General features: G+C 41.8%; 1 protein-coding gene across 5 annotated transcripts in view; it reads left to right on the top strand.

The window, feature by feature from the left end:
- The window catches only part of magi2b (membrane associated guanylate kinase, WW and PDZ domain containing 2b), a 78,674-nt gene that overhangs the window by 40,389 nt on the left and 22,586 nt on the right, over positions 1-15,699 (top strand). For all 5 annotated transcript variants that reach the window (XM_070971447.1, XM_070971450.1, XM_070971446.1 and 2 more), the window contains exons 3-8: positions 956-1,075; positions 4,944-5,168; positions 6,794-7,022; positions 7,619-7,698; positions 14,399-14,456; positions 15,492-15,613. In XM_070971447.1, coding sequence (XP_070827548.1) covers positions 956-1,075; positions 4,944-5,168; positions 6,794-7,022; positions 7,619-7,698; positions 14,399-14,456; positions 15,492-15,613 — 834 coding nt within the window. The remainder of the gene's footprint in view (positions 1-955; positions 1,076-4,943; positions 5,169-6,793; positions 7,023-7,618; positions 7,699-14,398; positions 14,457-15,491; positions 15,614-15,699) is intronic.

Raw genomic sequence — 15,699 nt, 5'->3', positions numbered from 1 at the left:
TGTACCCCACCGTTCATACACGAGCACATGTAGTATTTTTTTTGTTTGTTCGTTTGGTTTTTGTTGGCAGAGCTGCTGATCGCCGTTTCAGACCTGTGCTTTTGAACGGTTGGAGCACAAATCTTACACTTCAGCCAGATCTGACATTCTGGTAACAGCACGGCCAGAATGTCAGATCTGGTTGAAGCCAGCCGGATCAATCCGACTTAGCTTTTACCGTGTGAGTCCTGGGAAATGCTCTGAGAGTGGACTCCCTCTCTGCACACAGCCAATGACTGTTTCCAGGCATGATCAATGGAGAGCAGGAAACAACACCAGCGGACTTCACCGAGACTAAGCTGAAAGTCCACTTGGCAGAGACACAAACACAGCACCTCATTAAACTCCAAACTCCCATCGCTGCCATCACACAGCCGAGGCCTCGACTGCAGCACTGATGGAGATCTCTAGAGCGTTGATGTAGGAAGGCTCTAATTGCTGCATGGTAATGTGGTGCCTCTGCATTCCTGCTGTTTCGACAATAATCCAATCGGCGCAGTATTGTATGCTGTGTAAGGAGGTTTGAGTTATGCTTGGTAAAAGTGGCATATTGATTCACTCATTACGAAAACAGCTCTGGATTAGCTTGTAGGGACTGAATGATGGTGGTTGGAGCATGCTTTCCCTGCCTCTCTCTAGCTGCCTCTCTCTGTCTCTCAGTCTCTCACTGTCACTCACACACAATTGTGTGAATGGATTTGGCTATCACAAGCAATGACTCCTCACTCAGCCTCTTCTGTTCTATTTCCTTTCCCCTCCCACTTCCTCTGATACACTTTGTAGCCTCAAATCTGTCGTCTTTTTCTGTCCAGACCTTTCTCTGCCTTCCTGCCTTTTCTTCTCAAGTGCTCTATTTGACTCTGATGACCTCTCTCTCTTTCTTTTCCACTCTTTCTCTCTTTCTGCCTCTCTGCAGGTACCACCAGGCAGCCTAAGGAGGGGGAGGTGCCTGGGGTGGACTACAACTTTGTGAGTGTTGAGCGTTTTATGGAACTGGAGCAAAGTGGAGCCCTGCTAGAGAGTGGAACCTATGAAGGTGAGTGTTTGGAGCGCTGTGGTGGCTGTGCAGGAAACATTTTGCATCCGAGAGACAAGTACAGTACAGGTGCTTGGGGAGCAAAAATTGGAGCATATGTTTCAGTAGACCTATTTTACTATTTTTAAATGCAATCTGCCATCTTTTGCTACTGTGTAGATACCTTTACTTGATGGATCAGGTGTGTCAGGTGATGCTCTTACACACAGCACAAGTAAACAAAATATGTGTTATGCACAGAGTTACATATTACAGCTGGTGTTTTTGAACGGCTGGTAGACTACTACTGTGTGTGTGTGTGTGTGTGTGTGTGTGTGTGTGTGTGTGTGTGTGTGTGTGTGTGTGTGTGTGTGTGTGTCTGAGAGAGACAGAGAGACAGAGTGAGAGAGAGAGAGAGAGAGAGAGAGAGAGATGATGATGGTGTGTGTGAGTGAGGGAGATTGCTGGATGAGTGCCATTTCCAAGTCATGTCAAGTCTGTGCATCTGCTTTGCTACACTGTCAGGGATACATCTACAGATGGGGGATTTGCTGGTTCATTTGCCCAGTAGCAATTTTTGTGAGCATGTGCAGCAAAACACACTCACACAAAATATGTGGGTGAATGCGTGTGTGTGTGTGTGTGTGTGTGTGTGTGTATTTCCTTTTTACATGTTCCCTTTGTAATTGTGTGTCTTTGCATGTTTACAGTGTATGTTTCCCTTAACACAGAGCTTACTTATGCCCACTGGGGAAAGCTGTCTCTTTCTGGGTGGCTGCACTGGAGGTGCTTCAACTCATTTTGTAATGCATATTAAAATAAAAAAGTAAAGAAGGAATATGAGAGACAGGAAACCAAATAGCAAAAATGGGGAGAAAGATTTAGGAGGTAGTGAGGGAGGCTGAAATAAGACACCGAGTATCATCAGGAAACTCTTCAAGGTAATTGTAGTGTGAGTGTGATGCAAGGCTTGGTGCACATAAGAGCTTACATATGTGATGATATGAGATGAGTCACAACTGTGCATAAAGCCAAGATACCTTCAGGCAGAACCAGGAGCATTCAGGATCAGGGGAACATTGCGTTTTTAAAACCAGTGTAGTGCATAAGGAGGAACCCTGGCCTAAACTTATCTCAGTATGCTTTATATTCTGCAAAGCATCTCCTCAACCCTAAGCTTTCACAGGTGGGCACTTGCTGCATATGCAGTTTCATACTTCTGTCTTTGTGTACATACGCCTGTGTGCGCATATTTTTATTATATATGTCTTCATATATGTGTCTGTGTGTATGTGTATGTGTATGTATTTAGTGTAGAGTTTAATGTGATAAATCTGTTTGGTGGGCAGCAGGATACGTGTACTGATTGAAAAAGTCGTGGCTGTGATAGAGTCTTTCCTAACATCTATCCACCTCCTGCTGGGATGAAAATAAAGTCATGTCTGTGGACTGTGGAGTCTGTGGACTCTTTACTGTTGATCCTCTTTTTGTCCTTTATTACTGCCTCTCTTTGCTCAGCTTTTGCTCTTCTCCTATTGCTCCTGTCCTATAGCTGTATTCTTCTTTGTGAGACCCCCATTCCTCTCCACTTTGAGGAATGAGGAGTAAAATAAGACATCTCTGCCTCTCACTCACACTCTCTATTTAATCACTAAATATATTTCTCTGACAGCGAGGGGCTTGAATTCCAAATAAAAAAGAGCTTTATTGTAGTTTCATAGCAAATAGCATGAGAAAAAGAAATATGTCCAGTATATATATATATATATATATATATATATATATATATATATATATATATATATATATATTTGTTGAGAATGTTTCCATCTCTGGTAAGAAACCCGCTAGGTGTTCACGTGTTGTACTTTTCACTATCCTGTACGCATTTTCAGCCGTTCTCTGATTTTTTTCCCGCCCAGCAGTACCATTACAGTGGGTGTGGAATGTCAGGCGCCCAATGCTTTTTTTGTGTTTTGCTTTTATTCTTGTGCTTGCACCTCCAAACAGAGCTGCTTGCACCAACATGGGTGGAATGACACAGCTGAGGTTATGTTCTCCAGATCAGGTGGCTTTGTACAGTTTTAACCATTTTAATCATGCTGTTCCACCTGTTTTTACCTGCTAATCTAATCCACACAGGTAATATAGTCTAATACAGCAGGCGTCCTCAAGATACCTCCTGAGTTCCATAAAACGTCATCATATTCTCTGTCATGCAAGTGGGATATTTACATGTAAAAATACTCTAAGCTATATAGTAAACAATTTACTGAATACAACCTCTAAACACTTAACTAAAACAAAGCTATAGACAACACTCAAATGATAATGGAGACATATATTGTAGACACTGTAGTTTTTGCCTGACTGCACACTATCATTAGGTTCTAAAATAAGTTTATGTGCATCATTAAGCAGAGAAAGCACAGTGACAGGGCTTTGTTAACTTACAAAATGCTCATTTATCTTAAAAAGGGACATCACCTGCCCATGGGAGACATATTTATAGTGCTGTGTTTTATATTTGGAAAATTATCATTATTTATTAATTAATTATTATTATTAATTTTTGTGCTTTAGGAGAAGCTAAAATCTCCCCAACCCATTAACGACACCGTCTGGTAATGATGCACTTGGCTATTATTGAAACTCCAACTAATATGTCATTCCAGCCACTGAAACTGTAATAGTCTCTTTCCAAATCTACTGTCCCACGTCTGTCCAAAGCAGCAACTGTAGTTTAGGAGGAGTCAGCTTAATTAAGGTGAATAGACAGCTGGTTTGGCCTTTGAGAGCCAGTAAACTAGTGAGTCAGCTAATTTAACATAACAGCAGTGCAAAAGTTGTACTCAACCCAAAAAGTAACATTGAAAGTGAGACTTTCTCACTGTACTGCAGCGTATGGCCATTAAAACAAAACACAAACCAGTCCGTGATCAAAGCTAAAAACACCTGTGTGACTTAAATTTCCACCCCAACAAAAGGTAATGACATGCTTTACTAACGTGCTGCTGCCACTTAGTTTCAGTCTTCATTGATTTTCTATCAAAGCTATGCAGAGTAACAACGTCTAAGAACGTAGGCTCCGTGAGTGTTTTAGCATTATACATTATTTACATGTTAACATATATATACTAAAGACTGAAAAAGAAAGCAGGCAATGTATGAAGGGAAGATGCAGGTACGCTCGAGTCACTGTTGTATTGTGGATGTCACAGGTTTGCAGTTTGTATCCTAGTTTGTAGAGTAAGTTGTTTTTCCACGATCATTGAAGGAATGGGGCAGACACCAATAATGACTAGACAGTAAATCAGCTGTAAAATTCCTGGAGTTCCAGTCATATAGAGTGTATTATGGGCCGAGAAATACATATCATAAGTGAAAACACAGAAATGGCATTGACTTCCATGGAGGGGTTGTACTCCCTCTCAGTGTTGCATTGTTTATTTTCTCCTTTTCTCCTTTTTATTAGAACACCATGCTGTATTTTGGTTGACTCCTCTTGTTTTTATATTTGTGTTTCTGTGGGGTCAGAATGGGAAATTGAGCAAATGTTAGCATGGAAATAGGCTGGTTTATTTTTTAGAATTCACAGCGTTGTTGTCCTTATTTATTAAATTAAAATTGCAAGTCATAAATAAAGTCTGGATACTGGATCATGTTTGTGTCAGTTCATGTTTGAAGGCAGGCAGGTCTGTCTGAAGATTTATACTATTAGCCACAGAGCCTTATAGCTAAGTCTTACATTTTCAACGGCAGTCATCTGTTCTCATGACTGCTAAACCTCCACTCTGCTTGCTAGATGGTGTATTACATCACCTGAGATCCCTCTTAAGTCATACATGTAGCTTATAGCACAAATGCCACTGTGCCTCTCTGCCTTCAGATAACTTCTACGGCACACCGAAACCTCCAGCGGAGCCATCCCCCGCAGCACCTCCTCTGAATGTAAGTGAGGCCCTGCTGCCTGGAGCCCGGCCCAGCGCCCAGGGCAAGAGGAAGAGGAACCAATCAGTCAGCAACATGGAGCAGCGTGCCAGCCTGGAGCCACCTGAGGAAGAGGAAGAGGAGAGCCCGGTTGTCAACGGCAACGGGGTGGCCATCACACCTGGTACTGTGGGATGAGACAGAAAAAGATCAATTTCCTGTTTTGGTGTTTTTATTACCCCATTTTCCATCTACTTGTGACAGGAATCAGATTCATGCACGGTCTGTTTCACGAGTGCCGTGTACCATGATGAAATTTCATAACGTCATATTTAGGTGAGGAGAAAATCTGGTTTGAAGGCCTGCACTGTCCCCTGGGTTATTTATTGCTGTCTCACTGGCATGATTGAGTGAAACCAGAGAAACGAGTCAGTTGTCATAGCAATTGCTACCATTCCTTTTTATTCTCTCTTATAGATAAATCACAAGTCTCTTTTCTCATTTAGTCCAGCCTCCTGTCTGCATTTTATACAGTCCAGCCCATGCAGGCTGCTACGATATAAGACACTGTTCCCTGTCCAGTCATTGTAGACATTAACAGACTCTGCTTGCATGATTGTGAACTGCACAGGTTCTCAATAACCTTACGTAACAAAATGCACAAGGGCACCTTAATGTATCCATGATTATCACTGTCTAGAGTCTCATTTTGGCTTCAGCGCCCGTCCTCTCATTTCTCTGTCTCTCCTGCTGTCTTTACTCTCCCGCCACTGGCCTTTGTCCTTGTTTCTATTAATACCCCATCTCTCCCCTCTGTCTTCCTCTCCTCTACCCATCCTCTTCCTTCTGACCTCTCTTGCTTTTTTCTTCGTTCCTGCGGTCTTGTCCCTTCTGCCCTCTCCTCTTCCTCCTTCCATCTCTCTTTGTAGCCTGTGTTGTCTCGGCATGTCATATTGTTTCTCATTTTTTTTCACACTGTCATATGTGCTCTAGTAACAAAACTGTAAGTCTATAACTTAATGCTGATACCAAATGAAAGACTGACATCAAGAGTGAGAAGTTTGGACAGTCTCAGGAAAAAAAAATAAATCCTTGCTTGCCTCATTTTAAACCACACTACAGCTAAAAGAATAAAATAATAAACTAAAGAGCTGGCTCTGGTGAACAGTTCAGTGATATTTGGGGACCATTTGTTGTATGTGTGGATAAAAGCATGAACCCTAAGTTGGAATAAAGACTGTGACAGAACAATGACTTTGTTCCATCGTAATTTAAATGTCATTGACCAACATTTTGATTTGGTCTTTGGACTTTTCTTGTATTTTTGCTTGGAATTTTCTGTTACTGTTTTGTTGCACCTATATTTAAAGTCCCAACAGGGCTAGAATAGTTTATTCCTCTCTATCACATGCGCTGCATGCACTAAGTTAGATGCCACCAGCTTTTCTCCTCACTCTAAAAACCTTTCCTTGTATTTCTGACTCATTCTCTGACCCCTAAAGTCTCTGTCTTTCCCTGTTTCTCCATTTCTGACATCCCCATGTTGTTTTCTCCTCATGCTTATTGTCCTCAAACCCCATCTCTCTGTCTCTCTCTCTCTCTCTCTCTCTCTCTCTCTCTCTCTCTCTCTCTCTCTCTCTCTCTCTCTCTCTCTCTCTCTCTCTCTCCTGGGGGTTCATAGCTCTGCAGTGGCTCTGACTCATCATGCATGGCGTGTGCAGTGTGCATCCAGGTCTGCATGTGTACACAGAGTGTATGTGAAAATAACTCTGTGTGTGTGTGGTGTGTGTTTGTGTGTGTACTCCACAGAGTCCAGTGAACATGAGGACAAGAGCACAGATGCCTCTGGGGAGGTTGCTGTTGAAGCGTCCATCCAGACCCCAGCCCCCACTGAGCAACCCACCGAAGGAGAGGAGGCCCCAAAATCTCCCTCTGAATCCCCCGCCAAAATTCCAGATGTAGATGAAGAGGAGCTGGGTCCTCTGCCTGACAACTGGGAGATGGCCTATACCGAGAAGGGGGAGGTCTACTTCATAGAGTAAGAGGAAAAGATCTTAGATCTTTGAAACACAAAGAAATTATTTTACTCCAAAAACAGCATGTTCCTCAACATCTATAAGTGCTTATAGGGGGTTCAATACTAATAATGATAATGAAAAACCTTACACTTGAGAACAAAAAAAATGCTTATAGTACACTACTTAAAGCAAATCCAATGCAATGCACCTCACAAAGTGCAGCTACTTTAAAAACATGGTTTATGTCTGGCTGGGTGTGTAAACTTTATAGCACTGGCCTTTATGTTGAATAATTGATGTAACTTAATGCTGCTAATCAGACACATGCAGGATACACACATACACACACGCACACCCATTCAAACTTTTGCCCTCTCCTCTCACCCTCACTAATTAGTGGCTGAGGGCTAATTAGTGGATTAATGGCCACTTAGTTTACCTTAGAAATCTCCTTGTTTCTCCTTGCCCCTGCGCACACACTCCTACGTACAGGTCATTAGTGTTACTTTACACTTGTCTCTTTCTCTTATCCTCTCTGTCAGTCTCTCTCTGACCTCTGTTTGCCCCTTTCCTCGCCTTATTGCCTTCATCTACACGTCTCTTTCTTCTTCTCCAGTCACAACACCAAAACTACGTCATGGCTGGATCCTCGGCTCGCAAAGAAAGCGAAGCCACCAGAAGAATGCAGGGAAGACGGTGAGTCTGAACGACCTTTTAGCTGTTTGCTCTGCTGTTTTGCAAACTTTGGTTTGTGTTCATCTGAGTCTAGCTCATCTTTCGGTGTGTTTGTGGGAGTGTGTTGTCTCTGCGTTTCCTGCTGTTTGTGTACCCGTGTTGTCTGTTCCTGACTTACTGTTCCAGTGCTCAACACAAAGAGCACAAAAAAACTCAGCTTGTTAAGGCGTTCTCTGCAGGTTTTGGGAGGGCTACACACATATGAAAGAGGGTTTTGAAATCCAGAAAGAACAAATTTGACAAATAGATTTACATTTTTTGGTTGATTGTGATCATTAGCATAGAATCATCTTGCAAATTGTGCAGAGAGGAATGCAGTTGTTTTATCCAATATCCTTTTTATGCTTCATCACCAAATATGTCATGTAGTAATGAGTTAAAGTTGAAATAAGACTAAAAAAAATATCAATACAAACATACAAAACCTTGACTGAATACAAGCAAGGTCCAAACCCTGTCCATCCTATGAGAGACAGCTATTAGCTGCAATTTAAACATCTGCACTGCTGCTGCCTCTTCTCACTCCCTGAAGACAAGCTTTACATGTAAACATTAGATGTTATACCTTTTTCAATACTTTCAGACTTTCCTATCTTGTCAGTCAAGTTGAGCTAGAAGCCCATTTAAGACATAAACCTTTATACACGAGTTACAAATATATAGTTTCTTACTTTTTTTTCTTACATCAGGTTCAGGACACACAAACCGCCCGCTAGTAGGATTAATTAATTCTTCATTTTGGTCTTTTGGATGTGATTTGGTGACAAGCAGAGTTGTGCAAAAAAAAAATCAAAAGGGACCACAAATGAAATTTCAGAGACTGAAAATTAAGAACAGTGGTTTACCACAATGTTCAGTCCTGTGCTGATGCCAGTCATGTAAGTGAAATAGAGTTCCCGCAGTGTGAACAGATACAGTATATAACCATGAGGTGATCTGACATCCCTGCTGCTGTCACAGCCTTTGGTCAGCGAATTAGGTTGTGATGTGATTCACCAGAGCAAGATCTGAATCAATACCCTCTCTACCTCTCCTCTGTTCTCCATCTCTTCAATTTTTTTCCCTCCTCCGTCCTCCCCTCTGCACTCCTCCACCTCACGTCTCCCTCTCTCTCCCCTTTCAGTCTCCCTCCCCTCAGTTTTCCTCCTCTCTCTCTCTCCCTCTGTCTTCCTCTGCCCAGTAAAGGGCCAAGCTGTGACAGGAATTCTAATAACACCACTCAGCTCTGCACAAACTCTCTCTCTCTCTACACACACACAATCACACACACACTCACTACTGTTGTCAATTCACAAACCCTTTTCACAAACACGGCCGATGTACTCCGTCTTGGCAGACTAAAGATCTTTCTTTCTTTTTTTTTCACCAAAGCCAGTGATGCTCAGACGCCAAGTTTCTGTCGACTGCGACGCTCTGTGATGACTTATTTTGTGTTTTAATTAATGTAACAACTTGCTGTTGTTTCGGCTTCTGTCTTTGATCACTTCTGTCTCTATAGTTTTTAAAACAATACCAGAGCTGCCTTAGACATCGGGCAACGAGAAAGCTGAAATCATGACCATATCACCTCATGACCATCACCATCAGAAATGACAAAAGGACAACCTGTGACAGACATTTATACCACTGATAATAACAGAAATGTTCCATACGGTGAAACATTGTGTTATTACAAAAGTCATTTTGATTGTGGATCAGGTTTTTTTAACAGAACCTGTAGGTTTCATTTCTGCTCTCTTTGAAAAAGCAATTTGCTTTACTTAGCCTTGGCATTTTGAATCTCAGATTATACCCTAGCCTAATCTTCCTGTCTGAAGAAAGGGAGATACGTCAAAGACAGCGCCTTGCAATGCAGATCTATGCCCTAAGACAAAGAAGAAGCAGCTTCATGATCCAGTTGATATTTTTACTCCTTCCTTGGTGCAAGGGGTAAAAATATCAATTTACTGCCCTCCGTCTCCTCCTCTGTCTTCTTTCTTTCTTTCTTTCTTTCTGTCCCTTCGTCTGCAGTTTATCTAGTGTATGAAGTTGATTTTCTCTGTTGGTCTGTGCTCTTCTATCTTTGGGGAGGCAGCGGTTAAAGGAAGTTAATGTGTAAGCGATCACCACTGGCAGAGGATTTTGAATCAAAGGCTGTTAGCAGAATGTTTGTGAAGGTCCTGGATGACACATCACATCCTCTCACAGCACCTTTGAATTGATGCCTTCCAGAAACAGCTTTTATTCCCAGGAAATGTTCTTTTTCAGTATAAACAGCTCAGCAGCCACATGGACGACAGAATGATATAACCCAGCATGCTGCTCATTACATTACTCACTCTGTTATTGTTTTCTTTTAATGATCACTCCAGTGTCCTGTAGCACTTTTTTCTGTGCTGTACTGCTTGTTTTCCGATGTTTACGCTTTTTTCTATGTACCAAGTGACGATTTAAAGACAATTTTTCCATTCTCTCCCACATTAATGGACGTGTAGCTTTTGAATGATGAAATATGCATGGATGCAAGGCTGTCAGATTCTGCAAGGAGAGTGAACAAACAATAAATGTGGGGAGGGAACAGCAGGAAGAGGTGGTGCTGTTTTTAACTGCCCATCTGCCTGAAGGATTTCCCAGAGTCTCTCAGCCTCAGGCAGGAAGCAGACAGACATTCAGACATACTTTCATCACTGCTGTTTTTGCATCTTCCTCTTCTTATTCCCTTTCCGTTGCTTCCATCTCATGCATGTGTGGTCTTTTTGCTCCACTTTTCCTTTAGCATTTCATATCCTCATTCACTATTCCCTTTCTCCCTCGCTCCCATGCTGCGTTTTGGGTGGATTTAAGGAGAAGCTTGTTTTTGTTGATGTGTTTGTGCAAATGTGCAACTTTTGTGTGCATTGTGTTGTATCTATATACTGAGGCTGGCTCCCAGAGTTCAAAGGCTTGTCACCACAGATCTGGTTGGCTTGCAGTCTTTTTGTCAGGCAAGCCTTTTGTTACGTAACAGAAGCCCATATCTCCTCTCTCGCTCAGAAGAAGCGAGAACAGAGCGGGACAAGCTTCACATCATGGCAAGTGTTGGTTTCAGTTCTGGCTTTGATACGCACTCAAACCCGACGCCATTTTCAAAGTAATCTTGGCGCTGTTGATGAAAATATGCTGCTCATGCTCTTTTAGGTAGGCAGGAGTTCTCACTGAGGCTGATGTCACAATGTTGAAACCCCCGTCTGTAACCAACGGCAAGAGAAATATAGAGAATAGGGAATTAGAAAATGACACAAGATGGAGATGGTGAAAAGAAATGTGAGAAATGATGGAGTTAGTGGAAATAATGATGATAAGCAGAAGGATGCCCTGCCAGTATTTCTTCTTGAAAAGAGCAAGACAGAGACAAATGAAGATGGAGAGAGGGTGGCATATGAGGAGAGCTGAAGCACATGCATCCACTGCCAGACAGTAATGGACTTGTGCTAAAATGTTACCTCTGAGTTACATCACTGTTATTACACCCAGTCATGTCTGGACTCGGACCATTTCTCAGTCTCTGTTTTCCTTAGCCGTTTACTTTCAGGTTCCTGTTCTGCCTCTCTCTTTATTTCTGTCTTGATAGTTAAAATGGCTGTGCAAACGCAATACTGAATTGCAGTTTTGTAATTACAGTTGCAACAATTAGTCAGTTAATTGATTAGTTAATCAACAGAAAACTAATTAGAAACTATTTTGATAATTGATTCATATTTTAGGCTGTGCAACAAAAGGTTAGGCGCAACAAAACATCGTTTTTAGCCGTGCTAGCCTCAAGGTGGTTTGTTGGCTCTCTTTTCATCTAGTGCCATCATCAAGTCAAAATCATGATTTTGGTTTATGACTCAAAATTAATGACATTCTTATTAGCCTCAGATGTACTTTGTGTAATTGCTGATTAGCAAATATTTGCATACTAACATGCCAAACTAAGATGACGCTTTACTTTATTGTCATTGTGAGCAAGTTGGCATGTAGTGTAGCTTCTGCTGCTCGCATGTCAGTCAGTGATCACCATTCTTTGTACTATTTTCTAACACTTTATAAACCAAATGATTGACCAGTTGAACTTGAAAAAAATAACGACATAATGAAATTAAATAATCATTAACTACAGCCCTATATAAATATATGTTCTCATATTATTTATCAACATTGGAAGTAGTTTTTTCTTAAGGTCTTGGTTAATTTTTCTTTCCTGAGTCAGATGACTTCATTGAATCTTGGCTGCCTGTTGGTCAGGGAGACTTTGTGTGAGAGGGGAGATGAGTCATTTAATGCAGAGGAATCACAATTAGACTTCATGTCAAGAGAGGCACCAGAACAGATACACATAAACAAGCACAAGAGCACACAAGCAAGCCCCTCGGTGCTCGTACTATACACAGACACATGACGAGGTGTTTGTTTAAGTGTCAAAGAAGATGACGGTTTCACTCATTCAGACGTGCAAACACATTTCAGCTATCTAACACACACACACTGCAAACATAGACCCATATGAATGCATAAAACACACAAAAACTCTCTCTCTCTCTCTCTCTCTCTCTCTCTCTCTCTCTCTCTCTCTCTCTCTCTCTCTCTGTATTTTCAGTGGCAGGAAATAGAGACAAGACAGAGCCCTCAGCTCAGGCGAGAAAAAAAAGACTTCCACTGGTGGTTTCCATGGAAACTGTCTCCCTTTCACTTTAGGGGGAGGGCAAGCGACTAGTGGATGTGTTAGGCCGACATTTAAGGTGGCTCATGGATGGGGTGGGATGGAATTTAAGGTGGTTTGAAGTGTGAATCCATCTGACTTTTCTGGCTCGAGGACGAGAAGGGTCGTCCGAGGTAACGGCAGTGCGGTGCAGGCGGTTTGAGCAAACAGCAAAGCAGAGCAAAGATAATTGCGCCGTGCACCCCTTTCACCTTGGGCTGCACAGTCAGCATGCTCAGCAGCCAGGACTCAGACACGCACACACACATTCACACACGGATTATTGATATCAAGATCACAAATCTGTTCATAATTACATTACAGCGTGAGGGGATGATGCCACAGTATCAGTGTCACGCAGACCAAATAATTGTAAAAATAATAGAGCTGGGGATTCGTGTGTGTGTGTGTGTGTGTGTGTGTGTGTGTGTGTGTGTGTGTGTGTGTGTGTGTACTTGTACAGCTATCGTTGTGAGAACCAGTTTGAGTTTTAGACCTTGAAAGTGAGGACATTTTTGAAAAGTGAGGACTTTTTGGGGCCGGTTGTCACTTTCAGACAGACCTTCAAAGAGCTGTTAGAAGGATCAGACTTGGGTTTTAGACTTAGGTTTAGATTAGGATTAAGTTCTATCTTGCAAAGACAATAGTTTGACAGAGATTCCAAAACAATAATGCTGTTCAGTACTTCGCTTGGAATAATATAAACATGTTGGGGTCTTGAATTTCTAAGAAGTTTCCTGATAATTTCCAAGAAGTTTCCGGGTAATAACTGGAATTAGTTCCAGGTAAAGTTGCTCTGTAGATGCACATCCAATCAATGAAATTCAAATGAAATGCTTGTATAACTCAGAGTCGTTCAGCCCACAGTGCACAGCAGGTCAGCTAGATATTCAGAAATGTAAAATGTATTTGTGTTTTAGTAAGAAACTCGGGTCAAAGTCCCCCATTGTGCATTTGTCATCTTTTTCAATCTGTATGACACTAGCATTTTTCTACTTTCATCAGACTTGCCTTATTTCCCTGTGGGAAATGCACACCTACGGACACAGTCATGAATTAGACTGTTTGATACAAGGCATGAGGATGAATTAATATGAGGGAGGAAGATCAACCTTTCAAGAATGCTCGCTGTTGAATGCTAATCACAAGTGCTGTATTTCTAGTATATGTCTGAGTGGGAGGGTAACAGCTTGGCTTGATGGACTGTTACTGTGTGTGCGTGTTTTTGTATGTTAGCTGGGCCTTGTAGTGTGAGGTCGATCCCCTTGTTCCATTCCATATGCCTCAGTGAAAGCTCAGTGGTCAGGCTGAAAACCAAAACATCCTGAATTTTACACACACCCGCAGAGGAACCCATTATAGTGCATTACATGTTTTGTATGTCTGTGGAAAGTTAAGGGAAGTGGAATAGAAGAATGGGTCATAGAGCACAGGAATTTTAGCAGCGCCTTGACCCAGTTATTTTACGATGGAGAGAGGAGAGCTAAATCAGCAAAGAGAGTGGGGAACGGAGAACCAGAGGAGGGGGAACAGGAGACAATCAACGCAACAGCCATGGAAGCCATCCAAGGCAAAAATGAGTGGGTGGGTGAAATAAAAACAGGAGACAAACATGAAGCATGGCAAAGGTACTTGGCCCTGAAAGATTTGTGAAGACGACAAAAGGAAGAGAATGAAAGACGGACAAGGCAGGATGAGATGTGTCAGACAATTTAAATGTTCCTTTCTTCCCGCCCTGCTTTGTATTGATGTCTGTGTTGTGATTCGTGTCTCTATGAAGGAGCCACTGCTGCAGATCGAAGTGTTGTCTGTCTATTAAAGGAGCACTTTGGGAGCATCTAGCTGTGAGCTCTGAGATTCATGTTGTCTCCCCTCAGTGGTTCAATTTAGTGTCTACCTTCCTTCTCCTGCTCTCAGCATAAACTGACTTCATTTCCCTCGTCTGCTTCTTTTTCCTTTCAGAACTGCCCTATGGCTGGGAGAAGATAGATGACCCCATCTACGGCAGCTACTATGTGGAGTAAGTCTCCCTGCTGACTTGGTTAACTCAGATGCTTTGTAGTAAAACAGGAAATGCATTTTTATGGTTCACAACGCCTCATTATGAATTATAAATGACTAGATACTCATTTCTTTTTTATGTCTCACTGCTCATTTCACTGAACTTTTACAGTGAAATGCTTGTCTGTATGGACTACCCGGATATAAAACCTGTTCGAGGTTATTCAGTGTGTTGCATTACAAACACGTTATGTTGGTATCTAGGGAGGTTTAATTTGGAAGTACATTAAATTTTGTTGTCATCCAACCCAACTTATAACTGTAATTTGAGATGTATTTTTTTAATTTCCTGTACAACGTTTGGTTGTAGTTACCTTGGGAATAGCTTTTTACATGCAAGGCAGAGGGAAAATCATAGAATAAGATGTGTTGCTATATTTTAAGATAGCCAACAAGTATATGTAGTCGTGAGAGCTACTGTAACATCTGGACCCACTACAACATTAATGCATTAAATAAGTTTTTTTCAGATTGAGAAAATGGACTCCACCTGTCCCTGCTTTGCATCAGCTGTATGGCATCATCATGTTAGCAAACAACTTCCTAACATGCCTTATACATCCAGCAGAAGCATGAGCAGCTGAATGTTAGATGTCTGGGCTTTAAACTCACCAACTTTTCACCAGAAGTTTATTTCACGTCACTGCAAGTGTGTGTTGACCAGTTAGCTTACACATGGCTTCTGTGACCCAGATCAGCTACCCGCCAATTTACATGTAGTCGTAGGTGGGAACTAAAGGAACTCAAATTTGCATAACAATATGCACCAGCAAACCAAATCAATGAGCTGTTGATTCTCAATGGGATGAACAGGACTACCAACCCTTTCTGTAACAGGGAGTCATTTGACTCAGTATGAACACTTTTGGTACTTTTGGTTCTTAAGTTTTTTTCAACTTTGAAAAAAATTCAAACTGCAGCACTGTATTGTGTGGTGTAGCTCTGGCTGAGGCCCAGAATTACCCCCTTTCTATTATTTGCATTATATTTTCAGTCACATCAATCGAAGGACTCAGTTTGAAAACCCAGTCCTGGAAGCCAAGAGACGCCTGGAGCAGCAGAGGCAGATGCAGAGCCAGGGACTCTCTGCTCTACCTCTGCCCACTATATACAGAGGTACACATGTAATACCATAGTATGTGCAGTACTGAAATCAAAACATGGTGACTTACTCACTGAGTTTCACAAATGTGAAAATGTAA

This window comes from Chaetodon trifascialis, chromosome 10 (assembly GCF_039877785.1).
Source record: "Chaetodon trifascialis isolate fChaTrf1 chromosome 10, fChaTrf1.hap1, whole genome shotgun sequence".
In the NCBI taxonomy this organism is placed as follows: domain Eukaryota; kingdom Metazoa; phylum Chordata; class Actinopteri; order Chaetodontiformes; family Chaetodontidae; genus Chaetodon; species Chaetodon trifascialis.
The sequence above is the reverse complement of the archived record's forward strand: the minus strand, read 5'-3'. Positions and strand labels throughout refer to the sequence as shown.